This window comes from Hippoglossus hippoglossus, chromosome 24 (assembly GCF_009819705.1).
Source record: "Hippoglossus hippoglossus isolate fHipHip1 chromosome 24, fHipHip1.pri, whole genome shotgun sequence".
In the NCBI taxonomy this organism is placed as follows: domain Eukaryota; kingdom Metazoa; phylum Chordata; class Actinopteri; order Pleuronectiformes; family Pleuronectidae; genus Hippoglossus; species Hippoglossus hippoglossus.
In genome coordinates this window covers 16,674,995-16,699,837 of record NC_047174.1, presented here as the reverse complement: position 1 = coordinate 16,699,837, position 24,843 = coordinate 16,674,995, and the positions used below count along the sequence as shown (strand labels likewise).

The 24,843-nt window shown below is 42.6% G+C and overlaps 1 protein-coding gene across 9 annotated transcripts in view; it reads left to right on the top strand.

The window, feature by feature from the left end:
- Positions 1–372: 372 nt before the first annotated feature.
- The window catches only part of cdc42bpab (CDC42 binding protein kinase alpha (DMPK-like) b), a 77,152-nt gene continuing 52,681 nt past the window's right edge, over positions 373–24,843 (top strand). For 3 of the 9 annotated variants that reach the window (XM_034579875.1, XM_034579874.1, XM_034579872.1), the window contains exon 1: positions 374–1,882. In XM_034579875.1, the coding sequence (XP_034435766.1) occupies positions 1,705–1,882 (178 nt within the window). In that variant the 5' untranslated portion in view covers positions 374–1,704. Of the gene's footprint in view, positions 1,883–24,843 lie in introns of all 9 variants that reach the window. The other 6 variants (XM_034579878.1, XM_034579881.1, XM_034579880.1 and 3 more) reach the window with 5 other exon arrangements.

The window sequence follows — 24,843 nt, the reverse complement described above, 5'->3', positions numbered from 1 at the left end:
CAGTGTTAAAGGGACAGCAGCCCTGAAGAGACTGTGATCCTGTCCGCACCTCAGCAGCGGCAGCAGCCTCACTGACAGACAGGCTCCATTCACAGTCCTGACAGCCCCCCCCCCCCCCCCTCCCCTCCGCACAGCAGATGCTGTGACGGGCGCCATGATGATGATCTGGGATTTTGCCTGCAGCACCGACCGGAGATGCTACAAGCGCCTGAAGACGGGCCGCGGGCCGGAGAGGGACTCGCCGCGTTCACGTTGAAACACAACAAAGATGGCGGATTTTGAGGATTCCAGGGGGGTGTGTGTGTGCGGTGAAAGTTTGTGGGGGGGTGAACAGCTAACTTTTATCAAACGTGACGAATTACATTAAAAAGGCGGTGACGGATTAAATTGTGTGGAGCGCCAACCAGCTGGGCTAACGCGTCCATTTGCGGCCCGTTGACATTCCACGGCCGGGCCCCGCTTCCCAGAATCCACCGCGGCGTTGCGCGCAGAGCTGTCTAGTGGAGCCTCTCCCCCCGCGCGCAGAGTCTCTGGCAGGGGGCCGCCGCTGCTGCTGCCCGGACTGAGCAGAGACTGTGTAAGAAGCGAGCGAGCGACCGGCGGCGGAGGAAGGCAACGACAAGGGGAGTTCTGGCTGTGTCCCGCATTTGGAACGAGCGAGACCAGACTGCAGCTTTTCCTCCTTGACGCGACACCAGCGCCCGTGTTAACCTTCAGGAAAGGACCCGCTGCTTCTTCTTTTTTTTTTTTGACGGCTAACTTATCGGGGCTGCGGGGGGACTCCTGAGCGAGCCGCGGTCTGGAGCCCGGGGGAGAAGCTCGAGAGACATTTCCGGACGAGGAATGGGATTTAAAGAACATATCTGCCTGCGCTGAGTTGGGAGAACAAGCGGATAATTTTTTTTTTTTTTTTCCTTCTTCTTCTTTTCCACTTGGATGAAAACCCCCACAAAATTCCAAACACCGTCCGAACTGGTTGGATTGAGTTCAGCTTTGTTAACGCGTCGCGGTATCACATGTCAACTCCTGGAAAAAAGGGGGCGACGATGGCATTTATGAGCGGAGAAAAGTAGCGTTAACGTTAGCTCGCTGGCTAGCTAACCGTGCTAACCTAGCAGGCTGCTAACTAAGCCTGTGTCGCCCTTCCATTCCTGGAGCAGAGGAGGGGCGCTGGGGCTTTGTAGCATTGCAGACCTGCCTTTGCAACAAAAAAAAATTTGGGTTTGCTGCAGGAATGGAGACCCCCAGAAATCTGCCACAGCAACTCGGGGGGATCTGCTGAAACCGAACCCACTCGATTGTTTCCCCGCAAGGAGAAGGACAGGAAAGTTCAGGCTAAACGCTGGGATTTGATCAGCATTAGCCGCCCCGGGGCAGCCGGGGTCTCTGAATCGCGACCACTTCTTTTCTTATGTACTCTGTGGGGTTAGGTCTTGTGAAATGGGGAAGTGCTGCGGGTCTTATACGCCTCCTAGATGCTGGATCTCGGGAGGGAGATCATGAATAGGTCGGTGTTACCTCGGAATTAGCCCTCGGCTTGCCCTCTACTCAAAACACTATTATTTTTCAAGACGTATTCAAGGTGAGAAAAACTTCTCTTCGCGGGCCCCTCTGCGCTAACTAACAGGCCCGGGAGGTGCTTGTTAACCCGGACTCTCCCAGCTTCTCCGCCATCATTACTTCAAACCCCAACAAGCCGGAATAATGTCGGGAGAGGTGCGTTTGAAGAAGCTGGAGAAGCTGATCCTGGACGGGCCACCTCAGTCCAATGGCCAGTGTCTGAGTGTGGAGACCCTGCTGGATATCCTGGTGTGCCTCTACGATGAGTGCAACAACTCCCCACTCAGGAGAGAGAAGAATATCCTGGAGTTTTTGGACTGGGGTAAGCTCATTTCTTCCCTTTTTATTAATTCCTCTTGTTTGGCCTGTGCATCCAGCCTCCCTGTCTTTTTGGTAAGATGATAGGCTCATAGTGTTGTGTGGTGCAGTGGCCCTCCCTTCCCCATCACATTCCTTTTATAGTAGTAGTGGAGCTGTGTTGGCCTGCTCTCCTCTCACTCCAAACCCTCCCTGAAACTATGAACAGGGCCACTTGTATCCTGGTGCACTTAAATGTTTAATATGGGCATATTACATGTCAGCATGCCGCAGTTACAAAAGGACACAAAAGAAGTCACGTCGTGTTAGAAATCAGTTGACAATGAGAAGGAGAAAAACAAATATGCGGGACATTAAGTGTGGTGAGGGTGATGTTAAGCAGACACTTTTAAAAGTTTTGACATGAATCCAGGAAAGATCTCATAAAGATGACCCGTGCTCCAGGCCACCATTTGTTCTTCTGAAAATACACCATCACATAAAGTAGATGCCTTTCTGTCATCGTACCAACAACCCTATTCAGTTCACTTTGGTTTTCACGACTACTTTGCACATTAGCTAGTTTTCCTTTTTCATGGGAGAGTAGGAGAAAGCTTGTTGATAACCTACCTAGCTGTCAGTAGCTGACATTGCTGCTGTTGTAAATAAAGAAAAACAGCATTGTTGTTTTTTCTTGCTGTCTGATGCACCAGAGATTAGTCGTATTAATGTTTTACTCAGCGTTTGATTTGTTAATAATGGGGAGCAGAGGTTAGTTTTCTAACTTTCCCACTTCTCTGGTTAAAGCAAGATTAGAAAAAAACAACAAAAGAGTCAGGAGGACCACACACACACACACACACACACACACACACACAGCTCAATCATCTGTGCAAAAGGACTGTGTGTGAGTGACACCGGGGGTTTGGTTTGTGCATGAAGCAGGAATGTGAACAACTCACCTTTTTTATCTGGCGCAGAGGCCCAGCTCACTGCCAGAGCATGCCTGGCCCACTCGTGCTTTAAAACCCTGAAGGAAGCCTCCCCTTTGAGGCAAAGCAAGAGCAAACCATTGTCCTGGGTCAAGTTAAATTAATATTACAACAGGCAATAAGAAAATAAAAGAAAATGTATTAAGGAAAGAAAATTAGGTTTGGCATATTTGCTCATGTCTTTTCCCCCAGTTTAATAGCTGAAACAGTTTAAACTACAATGTTAAACAGGCTGCAGTTTGGCCCATATTAGGATGGCAGTGTCAAAGACGGACAGGATGGCAGTTAAATCAGTCAAATGGTGGTATATTCTGACTGGTGGCTGCTCTCCCCACCAGCCACCATCTGGACAACCAATTCTGGGCTAAAAATGGAGCTATCCTGGCTGGTAAAGAACTAGAAGTGGCTGGATTTGTGTGGGGATAAAGTGATAGCTTTCCTCTCCGTCCAAAGTCTTATCCAGCCATGTTTGTTCATTACACATGTATTGTTTCCTTCTGAGCCCCCACATTTTTACCAGAGTTGCTGGCTCAAGGCCGATGCGCTGCAGAAAACCTGCCCATGCAGCTGTCCCTGAAACAATGCCCGTGTGCCCTGGCCTTTAAGGAGAGGTGTCCGGGGCTTGGGTGCCAAGTGGTGACTTCATGCTGACATTTTTCCTGTGTTGACACTTGAAACTCCCGGCCTGAGCTCGACCAGACACAACACACAAAGTGCAGATGTGTTGTCGCTGTCATGGTCGTGTAAGGGTTGTTGTTGCATTGTTTTATTCCTGTCCAGAGAGGTTTGCATGAGAATCCTTCACCTTCTACAATTTAATATCAATAAATTTAATATAGCAGAGTTTGTGCAATGAAGCTCAAGTTATGTGAACTAAGTTGGTTGATAATCTTTATCAGGCAGCTCTGATACAAAAGCCTGTGCTCATTTTGGTTGTGCTGCTTTCAGACATGCACTGAACTCTGGATAATCTCCTGAAATTATCCAGAGGCAACACTATTACAATGGTGAATTTTTAAAAACAGTTTTTTTTTGGTGCATTTGGGCTAAGTGGGGTGAATTGAAGATAGAGTGATTATGTGTTTTGGGAAAAGGTTTTTGTGTTTCATCAGCAGTCAGACACAAACACTGAGCCATAGACTGCTGGATGTGATGGTAGTCCAAACTGATGAGTAGATCTCCTTCTTTTGGGAGGGGATGAAATTGCTTGCTTTAGCATGATTTTAACATTGTGATAATGCACGTCCACATAATGGTAGACCACACCTCTTGTGGTGTAACCATCTACAAAAAATGGTATAATACAGGCCAAGTCTTGCCCTCTAAAGTTTTTCGGAGTGTCACCACTCCCATGTTTTCTTTTTCCTGGCAGAGCCGCCAGCCAGAGGGTCTAAGAGAAACGCACACCTGTTACAGATGCAACCCCTTCTGGAGTAGTTAGACAATTAAAAGCTACATATTAGCTGAAGAAGTCGTATAAAAGCAGCAGCCATGGTTGGATTGCGTTGGACTTTTGCTCCATGTCACACATCCTCTTCCTATACCATTATCTCCTGTTTGCACTGGACTCTCAAATAACAGCAAAAATAATATACAATAATCTTAAAAAAAAACCATTCTGTCAACACGGTTTAAGGGGGCCCTGTTATGCTCATTTACAGCTCTGCTAATTGTTTTCTTATTCAACATCTGGAAACTTGCCGAGTGGCATCTCACCCAGTGCTTTTGAGCTCTGGCGTATCCCTTTACCAGTTTGAAGGTTCTGAAAGAAAGCTTTAACAGTAAGTAACAGAAGATAATTGATTCAAAATGACAACTTCTCAAATCCATCCGTACTTGTTTGATCCCAAATCTGATCCTGAATATGAGAGTGGAGAACTCTAACATCTGCAGCAACAAAGAGTATAGCAGGACATGTCTGTTTGGTAAACATTACTCCGGTTACCTGGTTATTTTGTGATATGATATTGGGTTGAGTCCTCAATTCAGAATCACCATACAATCTCTTGTAATACTCTTGCTATTAGCTGTAAGTGTAGAAAATGTGCTTAGATGCCAACTACAGTGGAATACAATCGGCATACACTAAAGGTATATAATGCTATGCAAGTAGATGGGTATGGGCTGCGTTAGGAGTGTCCATACATAGAAATATGACCAACAGGCTTTAGCTCGACACTCAAGTAGAGAAAAATATTGGAACGTAGTATTTGGAGCAGTGTGACACATGATCTTATGTCTTACAGGGATCCCCTTTACATACATGTAGCTCATTATTTTAAACTTTGGCCATGTTTGATATGGACATTGTTACATTATATATAATCACAGAAAATTGGAAAAAGTATAATAACTCCTCATTAATCCTACTTGGAGAAAAATGGCTCAAGATGGGTCAAAGGAAACCAAAGGACCTCTCTACAGCTGCAGTGTACTTTGAGTGAAATGATACATCATCGTATCGTAGTCACACGGTCTGTGTACCTTTTTTTTTAATCCAGTAGCCCGGACGTAACATAGCTGCAGCGGTCTTTCTTTTTCTTTCTGAGAATGTTTATGAGCCAGAGAGAAAGACAAACATTTGTAGTGGGTTTTGCTTCTCCTCTTGTTTGGTGACCTCATTTAAGCTGAAATGGAGACCCTTACATGACCTGCAGCCACAGGCGAAATGAACATGGGAAAGTACACTGTATTCCGACTCCTCACATATACCGCACAAGTTCTGTGTCTACCAATTCCACCAGCTCAGACCTGCGCTTGTATCCAGTTTCTAACAAGCTGGCTTGTGACATTTACTGTAAGCCAGCCAACATATGTCAACATCTTACTTGTTTCTCATTTAATCAGTGTTTTCAATGAAATTTCTGTTTCCTCCGTTTTCTGTGGAGATAACACTTATTTTGTCCTGTTTTCATACATTTTCCCCTACATTTCCTGCTTTGTTTTTTGTCCTAATCTCCCTCCCTGTTTTGGGAAATGGATTGCAGGGCAGCTGAATGAAAACGCTCAGCCATGCCAGCCCACATTTGGCAAACATGGGGGAGGCAGCCTGACCTCGTCTCAATCCAGATTCAGTGTTAGCCCGCAGTGGCCAGCTGTTCAGCTGCAGCTGATGTGTGCTCCACCCTGCAAGGCTTTCATTGGCAGCATGCCTCACACACTACTCACAGTGGAGAGACACACTCTTATTATTGTGGTTTTGCCTAACTAGGCTACCTCACAGTGCACAGACTGCAGTCCCTCCCTGTTCTTCCCGTTGAACAGACCAGAAAAGCTGCCATTATGCTTGTAAGAATTTGAGTTGTAATGCTTCCAGAGTTTTTGTGTTACATGGATTTAAATTCTGCTCGGAGGCCAATACCCAACCCACAAAAAAAACAACCGCCATCTATTCAAACCTCTTGCCTTGTACTCTGTCCACTTTCCTACTGCAGTGATAAACATGTGTTTGAACCAGTTTAAGCTAACGGACTGTTAGATGCTTTGACCATTGTGTTGTAGCAATAAGTAACATCAGTGATGCTGCACAGTGTGCCCTATTTATGAGAGACAGATGAGGCAGGAAATGCACTATTGCATTAATTTTAGGCAGCTTGGGGTGGATGATAAAGACAGAGTGGAGAGGTGATTGTGAATCAGTGTATTAATGATGTTATGGCCATGATTGGTGCTATTAGATTATAATAAATCCATGAAGAAGATTTTAAAGTTATTGAAATAGTTGGTAATCATGGGACTGTTATGTTTAGATAAATGCAACAGTGATCACTGGTTGTCTGTATCAGTAACCTGTATCATCAATATCTTTTAGTGTATTAATATTGGATGTTAAAAACCGGTATGGCCAGGAGTCTCTCCGGACATCCTTGTTACCCCTCTGGTTGTTCTGCCATTTCCTGGCTGGCTGTCCGGTGGTTGTGGCAGGCACAGAGAGCAGGAAGGAACTACAAGGACTCAGTGAGCTAGCCCGGACCCAACGGGTACATGATGTCATACGAGGAAGTGGGGCAGCTGTATCGCATTGTGTCATTGTGTACTCTGTGGCTCACTCGTTCCCAACATTTTGCTGTTGTTGGGAAGGCGCAAGGTCGCCAGCATGTTTATTTCCCTTCATTTCCCTCATCACACCAGCAAACATACAGCACAACTCACATCACACACAAAAAGCTTTTTCTATTGTCTTGAGTAGACTCACAAACAAGACAAAGCAGAGGGGCCCATGCAGACCCTCTCCTTGTGCCTTCTGTTTCACACTAATTTATTATCCCAAATGGAGCAGTCCAGCTGAGACTTACTTTTTATTATGCTTTTTTGGCCCTCCACATTTCATTTACTTTCAGCCTAAATTAACCCTGCAGTGCACCAAACAAATCTGCCCGATGATGGAAATGAAGATAGATCAGGCATTTACATGTCAATTACCGAAGTCATTACTCCATCTTGAAAGGATCAGTTGGATTATTGCATGCAGTTATAGGAAATATGTTTGGAATATAATACAGTTTCTAATGATTTTATAAAACACACTGTATGAATGGTATACTTCATCTTTAAAGAGGCAGTTTAGTGATGTACCTCCATAAGGTTGTGGCCAGAGTGAGAGGTAGTTTGCAGTCCAGTATATCTTTTATTTTATTGCTCACATCTTGTATTATAATTATAACTCCCATAATGCAAATAAAACCAATGTTGTCTCTCAGGAGACCCCCTCATACTGCAACTTTTTAAAATCAGCCTCCAAAACCCAGTTTAGGGAACCCTAATAACATCATCAGTTATCTTCTCAGACTTTAGTAAACACCCGACATAGCCACAAAAGAAATTGTAGAACACTTACCACAGGCTGAGCAGTACGATGAATACACTGACCTTGGTAGAGTGCCCCTTTTAAAATATCTAACTGCTGTTCAATACCAACTCTGTTGTTCTGATGAAATTAGTTGCCTCCATTGGGTTTTCCCTAATTGAAAAGAAACCAGTGATTTCTTTCCCCCAAAGCATTGAAGTTCTTGTGAGATGAATAGTGATGTATGCTTAATTGATAGCAGGACCAGTCCTTCGAGTACAATCAGTGTGTTTTTAGTAGTTACAGTCCATGCTGAGGATATACCTGGACCTTTGCCAGCAAAACATGTGAATTTGTGCATTGCATTGGCAGCACCAGAATATTCACAGGTGGCCTTTTAAAACCACTGAGTCAATGTGTCTGGAAGCTTTTGTAGGCAAAGAGATGCCTGCTGCTAATTGTGCTGTGTCATCAGAAAGTGGCAGGGGAAGGTTTGGCTTCCTTTCTCCGTCTCCCAGAGGACACACTGCTGCGCAGGTCATTAGCCAGCCCCTCAGTACCCTCGGGATCTGACTGCAAATGGCCTCTCCTCCCCCCTCATCCCTTTTCTCTCTTTTCTTTACCTTCCCTTCTTGCCTTTCTACCATCCCTCTCCTGTCGTCTTTCTTTTTTCTTCCTCATTTCCCCCTGCAGTGTCTGTTACTGGGGTTTGGCTGACTTCTGCTTAGCTGTCTGTCAGTCACTTCAGTCTGATCAAATGGAAATGAAGCTGCTCAGTTGGCTATTCTTAGCTCATTATAATTTCTCCCTTCCCACTGCAGCTTTTCAAAATAAGTCAACCTCTGTTGGTTGGAACTATTTTAGCACGAAGCATATGCTATGTTCTTGCATAAGCACAAGTTATGTCATTATTTCTGGCTTGTCAGAAGTCCGCTTGACTTACATGGATACAGACGGAAGTGTATAAAATCTAATATCAACAACCAATGCTCTTACTGAAGTAATAACTGAAGATATTAGGCTCCTGGCATTAGCAGCCAAGATGACTTTGATTTCTGCTACAAATTTGTAAGTATGTTTTTCTATAAATACTGAAGGAAAAATGTTGGTCTGCTCGCCTTGTAATACTCTTCAGCTCAGAGGAGCAATTGGCAAGCCCTTCTTTCCGTCTGTCTCGAACACACAAACACACAAACGGCTAATACAGAGCAACATTGTTTCTCACAAGGTTTTTTTTCACGTTGTCAAAGGGTTTTCTTCCCCTCCTCCCCCACCCGTTCAGCTGAAACAGTCCCACAGCCAGCTGGCCAAGGCGCTTCCTTGCATAGTTTTGTCTCTTCCCATACTCACTGGACTGGGGAGTTTGTGTTGGTAAATCCAAACTGGTCCTACTGAGCAAAAATGTCAGCACTAGCCAATACAAAACACCACCAGCAGAAAATGCATAGCACAGACATTCCTCCTATTCTTCATTCATAAAACTGTTTAGAATCCATTACCACAGCAGATACAAGGAATATTCCTGAAGGTTTATCTTGTTGCGCTTTGTGTCTGTTGTAGTAAAAAGCCTCTAAATGATGAAACGTTTTACTGCTTAAAGCTGGGGTTGGTAATCCTGGAAAAGCTAGCGAGAGCAGGCTACACTGAAAGAAAAATGCTATCGATACATCCCAACTTCTCCCATCGGCCCTCTCGTCACAGCTACACTATATGAACGCGCACTGCCTGACAACTGCTAGAGGTCAAGTTTTCCGTAACTCGCTAGCTAACTTCCTTTGTGTCTCTCTGGCCTCTGAAGACTCCGTCCATGCACAGTGAGAGCATAGCCACAGTGGGCACAGGCGGGCAGGTCAGTTAGTGGCAGACAGTTACGCCAGCAAATAATTTAATTGGTTGCAAATTTAGATCCGACTAAGACTTTATTTATTGATGATTATCGGGGCATGTTTCAGAAACAAATGACCAACCCTACCTTTAATATCAATATCATACTAAAACTACTTATCCTATTTTAGTTGTACTGCATGTTCCATGTACACCACATATTCACTGATAGTGGATTTCATGTTGTGTGTATTGTGATGCACTTGATTGGGAAAAGAGCTTTATAAAATGCAGATCTTAAAAGTTTAACCACAGTTAAATCTGGGGATTAGCAAAATATCTTTTGGGCAGTAGCCATTGACACAATTTGGCTTCCATACAGTTTCTACTAGATGCTACTCAAACTGTGTATACACAGCTTTACATGATTTATGTAGCATTTATAAATGAACAGATTTTCTTTGCTATACTAATCCGTCTAGGAGGACAGCTAAAGACGGATTGATAAAAATGGAGGCCAATAACACAATGGGCAGAATTTGCATTGTGTCTCATGTAAATCCATCAGCAAGGGAGTGTGCCTTCTGTCCGACCCTCCACTGTCTTCGACCCCAGGATAAAACCTATTAGCTTCTCTTAAACCCAGAGCCCCCAGGACCCCCGTCAGGGCCCAAGTTCATAAATAACATGGAAGAAAACTGCAGCATGTTATCCTCTCGCTTTCTCCTCTTCCAGTTTCAATTCTCCCTCCCTTCACTCTTTTTCTATCACAGGATGTTTCTCAAGGAGACACAGAGAAACAGCCGTAAAGTTTGCCATGGAACCGCGGCTGTGGTAGTATGGGGATATAAGGAATGCTTTTCACCTCTTTCTTGTGTCTACTGGAGACTTGTGCTCCCTGGATATGTTAGCAGGGGAATTCTGTTTATTTTCTTTATTTCCTAATTGAAAAGGTCTTCGTACTTGTTCACTTTTCACATTTTCTCTGTCGGTCCCATTGTTTTGTGGTGTCTAAATGTTACTTCTGATTAGCTTTAGCATGGCAACAGTTAGCATTAATTTTAGATGTTTTTTCAAACCAGTTAGTCAGCCATGTTTGGTGCTTCTGTCATGTTTTATTAATAAGGATGTTGTCCTGCTCTCACTGCAACGGCTTTGCCGCTGCGTTTATGCCTAGACTCTCTTTCACTGTAGATATATAGTTTGAAACCTTGTCATAATGCAGCAGCACATTTATTACAACATTTTCAGTAGCTTTTTAAATGTGGAAAAATATAAAATCTGGCATAATTTAAGTCATGCACTTGTTTAGTGCTAAAAAAAAATCCAAATATCATTAATTTTGCAGCAGAATATTTGAACCATAGTTCATGGTTTAGGTGCAGGAGTGTTAGGCAGAACTCCAAGCCTCTGGTTGTGACTGCTTCTTGCCCCATTGCATGTGCTTTAGACAGCACATCCCCTGGCTGCTTGGAGCACAAGGCTCAGCTGTGTGTGTGTGTATGTATATGTGAATAAAAAGCGCTGACTCAGGCCCCAGCCCCTCATGGCCGGGCTGCCTGTGGAATTTGGAGCCGAGGTGCAACGTTCGGGCGAGTAGCAGCTGTTTAGATGAGGCCAGGTCCGTCTCTTTGTCCACCAGTGCCACCCGCCCCATTCATTCTCCCTGTCTGCCTGTCAGCCTCTGCTATCTCTTTTGCTCTCATTGTTCGATCCGTGTCGCTCTGACAATATAGTGTTTCCCCCCCTTCACTCAGTCTTCACTTCTTTCATACATTGTAATGTCGCACACCTCTTTTTGATTATTTGGCCCTCTGTCTCAGTATCATCTCCTCTTTCCCTCTTTTACTTCCACTGTTTCCTCTCTCTGCTCCTGTCCTCTCCCTCCCCTTCCTGTCTCTCCTCTGCCCCCTCCCTTGCTGTAGCCTACTGCTGGACCCCAGCTTTGCCTAGTGACAGAGAATGCAGGGTTGGTGTGTCTGTGTAGGGCATGTACCGGTAGTATTATGTATTGTGTACATACTTGTCTTGTTTTGGGTATGTTTGCATGTGATAGCGTGTGCAAAAGGGGACACACGTGCAGAGTCGATCAGGCAGCACACTGGGTTCAACCAGCAACATCCTGACAGCACAGAGCTGAGCAGCATCCCTAATACAGCTCTGCTGCTGCTTCACCACTCACACATACAGACTTTGATCTTCTATCCCATGCTGTCATACAAGGGAACTTCGTGCCAAGTCAAGTTGGTATTTGCTCCACTCCAGTGGCTAAATTGGCGTGCTAGCATGACTATCAGAACTGTGCTGCAGCAGCCTACAAGTTACACAAGCAGCAGCTTTGAATCCCACATACACCTTTTTATAAGTATCTGGCTGCAGTGCATCCCAAACTGTTTTTTAAATCCTTTGAGAAATCGAGTTTCAGTTTCTGTCTTGAAGTCATTTAATTCATTCGGTGGGAAAGTGAAAAAATACCCATGGATCTGTCTGATTTAATCGGATCTGCTCCAAAATGTAATGGGTTCTTCCTTGTGCCGTGTCCCTCCCTTCCACAAAGTTCCATGGAAATCTGTCGAGTAGTCTTTGGGTTATACGGCTAACAAAAGAAATCTGACAAAAACATAACCTCTTGGTGGATGTAAAAATGGGCACATTATCACTTCTTAAATACTGTCCTATTGTTTCCTAGCATATTTGTTTGTCTGTAATAATCAGCCATTATTAAATTTCTCCTTATTTCCTTGTGCAAAACTGGTCCAAAGAACATATTGTAATTGAGTTTAAAGCAAATTTCAACTTAATTAAAACAGCATGGACACTCAGTCAAACTTTCCTGGACACGTATGCTTTCAAACTTGCATTTTGTGGTATATCTGCTCAGTCCTCTTAATTAGATAATGAGAGAGGACATGTGAGAAATTAGGCAAAGAGCGTGAGAGAGATAAAGATTGGGATGAATTGAAATTGTTGAAATGGATTAGATGGGCTTGGATGTGCTGAAGAAGAACTAAGTTAAAGTCATTTTGTCTAGCTGATGTCGTCTTTGTTCCTCTGCCTTAGTGCTGCGTACATTTGCTGATCGTGATGGAGCACTGACCTTGGCTCTCGGTGTGGTTGCACATTTGACGGTGACCTGATCTATTCTTAGGCCTAGCTATACACTGTACCTACAGTACACTGCAGTGTGCGTGCTTGCCTCTTGTACTCGCTATTCCCACCTCCCAGTGTTCACAGTGTAGACGCATGACCCGAATAATGTCAGATTGTCAACAGTTTGTCAGCACCATTCATCCATCTTCCACGTGAATGGCTGTCATTCACGCCAGTCGGTCTCACATGCAACTGATCTGATTGTCCCTCATTCCTTCCGCTTGAGTCTGAATCACGGTGTTGTCTGGGTAGAATCTCTGTGATAAAAGGAAGGCACTGTGCAGCACCTGGCAATCTGTTTACACATTCACATGCAGGCATGTTTCCTCCTCAGCACTGCTGCATTCAGACAGAGATTTTGTGGTTTTGTGGTATCGGTTTTGAGAGGGGTTCTGTGGGTTGTGGGGAAGTGTGTGAGAGCAAGTTGGTGACTGATTATGTGCACAAGTGAGAGACTTGAGTACTGGAGACCTGTTTGTGTGTGACTATAAATGGATGTTTTGTAAGTTCCCCTTTATATTTCGGTGAGTTTTATATGTGGTTTTACTAGCCTGTATCCTCTGCCGTCGCTGTCCTCTCTCTCCCTCCCGAGACGTCTCTGCTGAGGAAATCCTGTGGTAGCTCTAATTGTCATCTCAATTGTCTTCCACTGTTCACCTCATATATATATATATATATATATATATATATATATATATATATATATATATATATATATATATATATATATATATATATATATATATATGATCTCACACTGTTTCCTCTCTGTGCTGAAGGTCACGTTACAGACACAACAATTTGACATGGTGCTGATGAGTAAATTTCATCTCCCCGAAATCCAATTGCTCCCCCCTTTAGGCATTTAAAACAAGACTAATAAGTGCCATAGATGCCAAATTTATTTTTCATCCTTCCTGTTTGTTGATTGCACATATTTTATGGTCATCAATATAGGGGCATTTGTTGTGAGGCAGTTTAGCACGACCTAATTCTATTTAGTTCTAAAAGGAAATGTTACACATTACACATATTGGTATCTACTGTCACTATCTTTATTTACCCTCTGTTAATTATTGCCACACATACATGTGCACACACACTCATCCTCCCCTTTTCTTTCCTAATAACCCCAATGTGGTCATGAACAAAGAGGAAAATGAACTCATTCTTCATTATCGGTAATGCCTATGATTAAATACAATTAGCTCTTAATGCAGTTTTCTGTTCAAAGCACCTAATTCACCAATATTACGTAATAATTGCTTTACATATGCTCTAGATGCTTGAGCCCTTCTAGCCAGATGCTTTGCCTTAATTGCTTTCTTGGGCTCCCATCTGTTTTCAAATTGCCTTATTTGTGCAAATCTGTTTCCTCCAGACTTAGGCCTCATCAGATAAGGAAATGCCGTAAATGAGGCATTTCCATTTATTATTAGAACAATATTCCCAAGGTCGTCAAATGCCTTAGCTGGGGCAGTTATTAGCCTGAGTGGGTAACATCAACTACAGAATAAGAGGTGCAGTTAACAGTGAATTGAGTGTCTTCCCGCTTGATGTTGTTTCAAGTCAGAATTTTGCAGTGTACAGCATTTAAGTGTGAACTTTATGGTTACTGATGTTATAGAAATGTTATGTTGGAACTTTCTGTATGTTTACTTAAGCAGCATTCAATATATAATGTCTATTAATAATCTACTAATAAGGCAACACTATTGACAGTGGAACTCACCATTTGCTACCATCTGCCCTGCTTACTGTTACTATGCCTCTGCCTAGCATAGTACATGTATGCACTTATTGTCGGTAGCATATTTTATTGCTAGCTAGTTTGCTGATACTAGCTAGCTCTATGAGTTTGGTTATAGCCGCCAAGTAAGGCGGACATGTACTGAAGTGAGGACTTTGTAAAACGCTCTTATATATGCATAACGATGGCTAGCACACATGATATGCAAGAAGACTGAGGCTAAAGCTGTAAGCCCTAGGCAAAAGGTCAGCAACTCTCATATGAGCCATGTATCTCTCACCACAGCCCCATGCATACTGCTTTAACAATTCAAAGTGTGATAGGTTTGCAATGCTTGGCTTTAGTTGCTCAGCAAATGACTGGACAATAGCTGTTTCGGAAGTGGGTTTATCGACCGTTCAGTTTGCCGTAAATGCAGATCCTCATCAGTCATTCAATCCTTGATGGCAGGGCGGAAATGACAGAGAAGAGGTGGTGAGCGAGGCGGTAAATTTCTAACATTGGCGACAAAAAGGGTGAATACAAGGTTTCCATGACAGACTGCCAATGATAAATTATTTGCGCTGCTGCTTCGGAATCAGAGCAGAAGCAGCAGCTCCCTCCACACTCCTGCTAACCTGTGGGTGCACCTAAATTATGTGCTGGTGCACCTGAATTTAAAAGTTAGGTGCACCAGTGCAACCAATGTAAAAAGTTAGTCTGGAGCCGTGGATGGAGAAACACATTGTTTATAATTCCTGATGGTTTGTGGATTTTTGTGTGACTCTGAAGTATCTATGTTGGTTTCATTGACACTATAGTATTGATTTTTGTTTGAGAGACAAACCAGCATTAGACTTAAGGTTAATCTGAGTCATGTGCTCACTTTTTGTCAACAGGATCTTCAGGGTCAGTGGCTCTTTTTCTTCACCAGAAATTTACTCCTTGTGTCTTTACCATGAGAACAGTTAGCTTTGAATGGCCCACTTGGAATTAACTCTATAAGGGTGTGTGTCTATATAATGTTTTTTCAGTTGTTGAAAAAGGAGAGATTGCATGTGTATGCAGTTTCATTGATTTAAAGGAATGTACCCAATGTTTTTTTCCCGTTCAAAGTGCTCACTCAGCCTTCTTGGTGCAGTGTGCAATGTCTGACCTTTTCACAAAGGTGCTGGTGTCGTCAATGTAGCTCCTCTTCAGTCAACGATACAAGATGCAATGATACTTGTCATTGAGGTAACAAAAATGCAGGAGACAATTGTTATGGCTGTGTCTGTTTATCCAGGCCTGGATATGTTCCTGCCATAGAAACACTGTGTACACACACCCTGATACTTCTTTACACTTTTTTTTTTTTTCAATGCTCTGATCTGTCGAGCAATAAATTAGTTGTGAGAAGTTGTGGAGGTGGGATTACCCACATGAGGAAATTACAGGTGTTAACTCCACGTGTGTGTGGAGACAATACCGTAGCCACCGGTGCTGAGTGCTACTCTATAACAAGTTCAACACATTACTGTGGAAACAGACGAAGTGCAGTCTGCGGTTTATCGGCCTGCTGAGAGATTCGGTGTCTACGTTTACCTAGATGTCTCATGTCCTCGTCAAAACAAGGGCCTGTCTCCCTGTAGCCTCCCACGGCGACTCAATCTGCTTATCAGTGAGGTCATTAGTCTCGTAACAGTTATCTAGGTGTCTGCTTGTAACTACGTGGCCGCTGTTTGTTCTCGCAGCTTAGACCAATGGGCCTGAGCTCTCAGATAAGTCCTAAATGGATAAGGTTGAAGTTTTCCCTGCCCAGTTTACTCTTGAAAAGATTCTTTCATTGGACAGCCAGTTAATTGAATGAATACATATCTATGGATCTTATGAATGGATGCCAAAGCTCAGATTTGTTCTGAAGGTTGGTTTGGTGCTTTATATGTCCATTTTCTACTAGTGTTTGTGTAGGTAAGATAATTTTTCAAAAAGGAGACAGAATTTGTTTTATGTTAGTGATAGAAACCTGGATTGTTTTATATCAAAATGGTGAAGACCATTCTCTTTTTGTAGTGGTCGCGTCCACCTCCCTCCTGCTCTGAGCAGGCAGCGTGTCCTAACACGCCCAGCTGTTGCCAGATGAATATTTTCAGGATGCTTTTAGTTACAAGTCCCAGCACTGACACCTTTCTTCCGGAGTTTATAATTAGTAACCAAGCTAGTCCTTTATGTAGTGGCGGGGCCTCGTTGTGGCCTAGAAAGTGTCTGTTGTACGTGGCTTCAGCCGATGGGGAAGTTTATATATAGCGTGGATTTTCAGTCCCCTCCATTTATTTTTGGGAGCCGAAGGTGGTATTTTAGTAGTTTTTAGTTTTTTCCCCCCAGATATTAGTGTCAGTGAGATTCACAGCCTGTTCACAGTTCTTTTGTAACAGGAGAGGAAAACAACCTGCATTGGAAAAGTGGACTTTGTTGCACTGTTGTGGTATCAGATCAGAGTTACATGTTTATCCTTTTTAGGTTACATAACTTGTCAATGATTTCCTTAGATGGTCAGTTTTGCTACCTTTTATACTACCATTTTATGTTTTAGGTTGTTTCCTCATGCATATGTGTAGGGACACAACCAGGAAGAGCTTATTTTATGTAATAACCCCTTTTAACCCAATTGTCTGTAGTTTGGGCTGTCAGTTATTCAAATATGTGGCCACAGAGATCATAATCCGATTATTTGCATCAATACCACACACGATGTTAAACTAGAATTACTAGAATATAACTTAGACTTTTATTATGGTAGTAGTTTTTTCTTTTATTTGAAATCATATAGGTTTTTTATTTCAAATACTGGATCAAAGATGCCCCAGAAAACTGTGTTGTGCAACATAAATGGTTATTAACATGCAAACAAACACACTGGGTAACTGTTTCACCGGCCTCTTAAGATTATATCGTTTAAATGCTGTTGATGTGTTTCATTCATCTTCTTTCCTGTTTCATTGTCATCTGTCTGAATGTGGTAGTTTCAGTAAAACTGAATTGGTGCATGTCTATGTGCATGTACAGAACATGGCTCTAATGTCTGGGAGGAGTTGGGAGCAGTAGCATTAGCTGCTAATGCTAGTGTTAATTGATCTTATCTTTAAGTATTATACACAATAGCATGATTTGAGGACTGCTAATGTGATGTGATTGAGCTCACTGCAACTTTAAAGCAGACCTCACTGACAAACAATCTAAGCTAGGCTGGAATGCTGTTGAGGCTAACTAAAGCAAAGTTTATAAAGTATCTCTAGCTTACTCCCACCTGAGCTACCCGTCTGTTTTGTTTATGGTCCCATCGTTCATTCAAGGGTTGTGATTAGTCACACACATTCGGTGTGCACCACAGGGCAATTTTAATTACGAAAACACATAATGACATTTACCCGTCGGGTATTAGTAATCAGTGCTCATTTAAGCATCCACTCTGAAAATGTGTGCAACCTTGGCCTGTCCCCCCCCCTCTCGTTGTCGTCCTGCCGGCCTCAGCATGAGCAAACCTTGCTGGGCAGGTTTCCAGAGAATGAAAGGGATCTTGGGTTACCTCCATCATGACACATATTGCCACAGGGTGCCCACAGGTGAAGACATCTTAATTTTGTATAGAAAAGACCTGGATCATCCATGGACTAAATGGACTGGTAGTTTTCTCCAGTGACCTCAGGTGCATGTGCGTGTGTGTCCGCCTGTGAGATTACCCTTTCATGTGTGTCTATGTACAGTGTAGCTTTATCCTCACAGACATCTCAGTTGTTTTTTTTATACATCCCTCTTTCCAGTCCCAGATTTATTTGATTTTCTCTCCTCTTACAACTCCTCTCTTTGCTGCTCCCCCTTCTATTTCTTTCCACCCTATCTCGCCATCCTCTTCTTTCCTATTTCTCTGTCCACCTTTTCTTCCAGTGTAGATTTTCTTAGTGTACCAACTCTCTACAGCTTATGTCTCTCATCTCCTTTACTTTAGACCTGAAACTCCCTCTCCATCTATGTTAGTTCCTTTTCTTATTATTGTTATCCCATTCACTAGTTCTCCAAAACACTTTTATTGAATGCCTCACGGATGCTTTCATACATTCTGGTGGATCCATTTATAGTATGGGTGGTCCCAATGGGAATCAAACCCTTAAATGGTGCAATGTCAGTGCTGGGCTGTACCAGTCGAGCCGCAGAGGGCCCGTAGCATGGTAACAACCCCCCTCATTTTCCACAAGCTGACGACATCCAGAGAGGGAAAAAAAACAGTCAGAGGATGAGCCCAGAAAAGGCAGTAGGAAACTTGTGCTATAATATATGTCAGAATGTTGTGACATGTAGGTGCTGGAACACCACTGGCAGTAAAGTCTTACTTTTGTTTAAGTGATTGGTGACTTTAATTTGACTGATCCCAAAATTTATATGGTGCTGTTGGAACTTGACGAGGTGCCACAGTACAGCCACATTCTTGTAGGTCCACCGTGCCAGCCCGGAGCTTTACGCGTTTGGTATTGGAAAATGATGTCTGGGTTACTGAACATTCCCACAGCACATGCCCAGTATTTGTAGCTTTGGCTCTTGTAACGGACCTGTAGTGTTTTTCCTTTCAGGTTGATGTGGGAGCTTTAGCCTGTGAAGGCGCTCACAGGCTGCCATAAAGTCATTTGTTCCTGGGGCTGAACAGCAAGTGTTTCTGCTGGCAGTAAAAGCGGAAGATTCATACAGCTGTCAGTGTCTGTTTCTCTGGTGGCCATCTCCAGGCTGCATTGACACTAATACGTTTTAGTTATAGAATACATCACTTGCTACATTTACTCCTGACGTTCACACTTGTCCACAGGTTTTTTTCTAGCCCCTTTTTAAAAGAGCCCTTTGGAAATGCTGCTGGCCTTGTTGAAGTTTGAAAACTCCAGCGATGCACTTTAGTCAGAACAAACAGAGACGTTTGGAAACAATGATGCAGACACTAACAGTCACTTCCTGATTGGCTCTCATCACATTGTATCCTTCCCTGATTTGTCAAGCTTCTGTCACATGACCCTTCATGCCAGTGACGGTAAACAATATATTTGCTAAAAGGTTTGTTCATTTGCAATGATGGCAGCTGAAGGCATATATATTAATGCTCTCTATAAAGCAGGGCTGCACAGTTAATGGGGAGTCATTACAGGTAGCATTATTTTAATTACAGGATAATTTTACAATTAAGTAAGTTAAGAAATAAGATATTATTATTATTGATGATCTAATTGCAAGTTTAGAAAATAATTGGCCTTTTACAACACACTTATTATTTAACATAATTAGAAGTATGTGACCGCTTGTTGAAATGATACTCTTTCCTTTACTTGATTCCTCTTCTTTGACAACCAGTTAAAATATTGAATGGTTGAGATCATTTTGAGTAAAGATTGTCTAGATCGATCCCACTTTTTTAGAACCCCACCTTCCAACTCCAGCTAAACAGAAGGTCTAACTCACTTCACTTACACTAACACTGAAGTTGACAGTGTTTCAGTTGATGATACACGATCCAAGTATGACCAATGATTAGAGCTGGGCAATAAATATATACAAAATATACAAAAATATAGTTAAATATACATAGGTTTAATGCTTATGCATAGTGCAAGTACAGTGAGGAGGCGTAACACATTGATCTTCCTCAGATTTGTAAAATGTTTTGCTGTTTATCAAGCGTTGGGCATTCTCTGCCCATCAAGAAGAGTTTCTAAACCACAACCTTCACTCAGGAGCAGAAGTTAATCTTTAAACGCAAACAATAATGTGTCATTTATTGTGACTGTCGCTATTGACTGATAAGACAACTTTTATCTTGATATAGTTTTTAGCTGTATCACCCAGCCCTACAAATAATAATGTTGATTTTATTGCCTTTAATATCATTATTTATGATCCATATCTTGTAATAGACAGGTTTCGCTCTGTGACTTTAATTGTGTGGCACATTTTTATTCTAGACATCCCCCCGTCTTATTACCGCCATCACTCTGTTCCTATCAATGCCCAGCAGAGAAACAATGCAGCACCTGGTGCTTTCACCACCGGCAGTGACGGTGAGGAAACCCAGCCTGGGTAACAGGGCCTGGCAGGCTCCTTCCATATTCGGCCTTCATCTCCAGATGGTATCAGGCGGCTGTGTTGACATAGAATTGTGTAAATCAGCTTGTTTGCGATATGGGTTTAACAGGTCGATGTGTGATCTCTGAGAAACCTTTGATGTATAGGGAACTCTTACCGACAGCAGAAACTGGTGTAGTTGAGCCTCTCCAAGATGGTTTTTGTCACGTTTGCCTACCTGGTTGTACACTCACTGCAGCAGTCTTTGAGCTGTAACACACACACTAGATCGGGTCTATTGTTTTGTCAAGCCCTGCCTTACTGCTTTTCTTTGGTGTTTGTGGTTTCTTAATATTTTGGGAACATCCTGTTTGTGCGTTTCATGCTGCGAGGCACAGATTGTTAAATTTAAGCCCACTGTTCATGCTCTTATTGGTGTGACGGGACAGAATACACCATTGAGAATTCTGGTGTCACTGGTGTGCAGCTGAGCATTAAATGCAATTTAATGCTGTACGGCATGTTTACATGCCTTGTATGTGATTCCATGTTTGTTCCTCATGAATTTCCTGTGCTAATCAATGATTTAGTGGCACACCCTCACCTCTCTGATACATGCACCATATGTGTTGGGGCACTGCCTGTGGGGATTGGACAGCTGTGCAAGTGTGATCTAGGAGGGTTAAACATGGAAAAATACTTTTTATTGGGGTTGGTCGTGCCTCCCTTAACACAGCTGCTGGGAGAACCTCTGCCTGTGACATAAAGGGGCCTGGTTCTATTTCCATCTGTAATTTCGGTAATTTACTGGATGTTTTTAGGCTACTTGCAATTGAATTGCTCAAAGGGCCGTGTTTTTGAAGCGCCTTTGGCAATGAGTCACTTTCCCTTTTAAGGACTATGTTATTAGAATCACACAGCTTTAATTTGTCCTCTGAGGACCTCTGTGTGCTATTGAGTCCGCCATAACTTTGTTGCATTTATTTGGCTTTTATTTAACCAGGAACTACTTTTGTAATAATTTGTTACTGCAAGGAGATCAAAGTCTTGTATTTTGGGGACATTTTGGATGTGAATGAGGTTAGTAATTTCAAGATACTATTATCTGGACTTGTATGAACTCAGCACTCTAATGCACTTTATGTCAGGAGTGGTGGGATGATGGTCTGATTTCTGGGGCTGTGGCAGGGAAATCATACAGGAGTTAGAAGGCTCTGTTTGATTTGGTTTCGTGGTTTGTGCTGACACAGTAGCAGTGAAATGTCACATACATAGCCATTTTGAATCTGAGGATAATGTAATGTTATCTAACCGCCTGGCCGGCAGCAGTCCAGGAGAAGCCATGTGACCTCACAGGAAACTGCAGACTGGTACATTTTTATTTATACGACTTACATTCACCGAAAGGAAAAGGAACAGATTTAGTGATTGTTAAATACCAGATTCTTAGAGACAGTGACTCCAAGTTTTTTTCCGACAATATGTATTCACCGGCTATCATAATAAATCAGGAACAAAAATCAGGCCTCCCTCATGACTGGCCATTTATGACCCTGGCATCGTCATAGGCCAGAGTTATCCAGGCCTATCATTTGCTTCTTTTTTATGATGCAGAGTATTTCCTCTGCAAAGGTTTACACAGTCTAGGAAAACTCCCAGCCAGCTCATGATGTGATAAGTTCGCCCCCTCCAGTGGTCCAACCACGGTCAGATGGAGGAAGGGCCATCCCCGGGTCTCTTTCTCTCCTCTCTTCCTGTAACCCTGTTCATGTCAGCCACTATCCCTCTCTCTCTCTCTCTCTCTCTCTCTCTCTCTCTCTCTCTCTCTCTCCATCCCTCCATCTCCCTCGTCTTTCTCGCAAGCGGCATTTTTGTGTCGTTACCTCACTGTGGTTGTAAATAATCCCCATTATGGCTTCCAGATGTCCCTCCATCCTACTCTGGATTTGAGGATGAGGTTGGAGCGCAGTGGGGGTGTAAGGGTTGGACACTTACTGTAACTGCCTCAGCTGCTGACTGGGCCTGAGTATGTGATGCTTTTTTTGTCTCCCAATCTTCTCTCTTACTTTCTTAGTCTTTCTCCCATGAGATGCACTTGGTTGCCTTTTTTTTTCCTGCTCTGTCTCAGTTATGTTTTGTTTATGTCCTATGCTTTTTTCCCCCAACTGTTTTAATCCACAGTTGTCTTCTGTTCTACCTCAATTTTGTTTAGTTTCTCAATTTCTTGAATTTAGACCACAAGTGCTGTGGAATTGTCCATCCATTTAGCGTAACTCCTGACTATGCCTACCTCCTTTACTGTCATCAGTGGTCTCAGAATCTGCTGACCTTTCAGTATCACAGCTCCCTGCTCTGAGTGCACTGTTGGCCTTATTAAAATATATTCATTATAAATAAGCATAAAAAGCTAGAATTTGTATCATATCATTTTTACTTGATTAATAGTAAATTTGTATTTATATGGAGCTTTTCTAGTCTTGATGCGCTCAAAGCGCTTTACAGTACAGTTTGCCATTCACACACACATTCATACAGTGCATCTTTTAGCAGCACTTTTTTGTTCTATGAGGGGCAATTCATGGTTCAGCATCTTGCCCAAGGACACTTTGGCATGCAGATGGGGAAGACTGGGGATCGAATTGCCGACCTTCTGGTTGGAGGACGACCGCTCTACCCCTCAGCCACAGCCCCACTAATAGTCCAATCATATTGAAAAATGCCAATTCTGATATTTTGTTAAACACAAAGTTGACAGAGCTTTCTAACCCAGATGAGTTAGCTTACTATTTTTAGATGATGTTCCATTTTGGTTTTAGAGCTGATACCAGATCGATGACTTCATTCACACGGTGTCAATAAGTTTGGAGCTGACTTCAAGTAAATTTTGGTAAACATTCAATAAGTTAGACCTAGCTGTCTCTATTTTCCAAACAATGGCCTGCACTGCTTCCCACTTTTTTGTTTGTCATTACTCCTCTGAGATTCACTGTCGGCTGAAAGGCCAAAACATTAGCAATATGTAGATACTTGGAGATGCTTGCTTCACATCTAACACATACAAATTAGCTCCAAACCACACACAAACAATCCCTCTGCAATGTGCATACACTATATAATATACACACAGGTGCCAGTGTTGGAAAAGGGTGCTTTTGAACATGTGTTGTGGTTCTTTTGCATGATTGATTCTGCTGCAATTTTCTTCTTGAGAGAACACTGCCACTCGAAAAGTTGAAACAAAAGCAAGCTACAAAAACAGACTGGTTGTTCAAGGTCTCATCCTACAGCAAGGTATTGACAAAAAACGAATTAGACAGTGTCTTCCCGAAATGAAGAGCTGCTCAGGATCCAGACATAAACCTCACACTTTTGTAAGAGCTTCTGCAACAGTGTTGGTAGAACTTAACATATCATCTTTAATTTCCTTCCTTGAAAGAATGATAGGGTTTTCAGCTGCTGAATGAGTCAAAAATGTAGATTTAAGTATCCAATTCCTTTTCTTTCTTTCAGTATGCATTATTTATTGGTTCTATGCTTTAATTTCAGAAACACCTTGAACATTTTTGTCCCAACTGGAGGTCCTAAACCATTTAACTGGTAGTGTTTTTAAAGACTACACTTGGTGGAGACTGGCGTTTCAGTCCATCACAGGCTGTCACATTTGTTTGGGGGCTAAGTGAATGTATTAGACAGACTGTATGTATTGTATTGAGGTGACTTTGAGGTGTTTTCCTGAAATATTGACTTAGGAATGGGTGTGTCATTTTGCATTGAAGAGCACAGCACATGTAAACTACCCTAGCAGTCTCTGAACAGTCAGCGCTGTGGCAATGTAGTTCAACGCTTCAAATTTGTTAAAAAAATGTAATGGAACAAGAGGAAAAAGTAACAACATTTACATTTGTGAAAATAATTAAGTTCACAAAAAGGTATAATAAGTAATAATTAAGTTGCATGATAAAAATAAGTTACTTTCAGCTACACCCAGCATTGAGTCATTTACAGACACTATATGTGTGTGACTATGTACACACACAATCCTTCTGACAAATTTCACATGAGCATGCCCTGGAGACATTGCATGGAAGAGACTGAGGCTGAGGCCTGTTGTGATCACCGAGCATATCATTTGCAGGTCGGCTGCTAAATGAACACACTTGCCTGCAGTTTCCCAAGTTTCTCACAAACATGGCTGACACTGTTCTTGCTGGTATGGAGCAGGACGGGCCTGATAAGTGCTCAACATTTTGGGTTAAACCAGTCTGGCTATGTGGATTAGCTGGCATCACTCATGTTTTTCCAGTTTCACTACATCCTAAAGTGTGTGTGTGTGTGTGTGTGTGTGTGTGTGTGTGTGTGTGTGTGTGTGTGTGTGTGTGTGTGTGTGTGTGTGTGTGTGTGTGTGTGTGTGTGTGTGTGTGTGTGTGTGT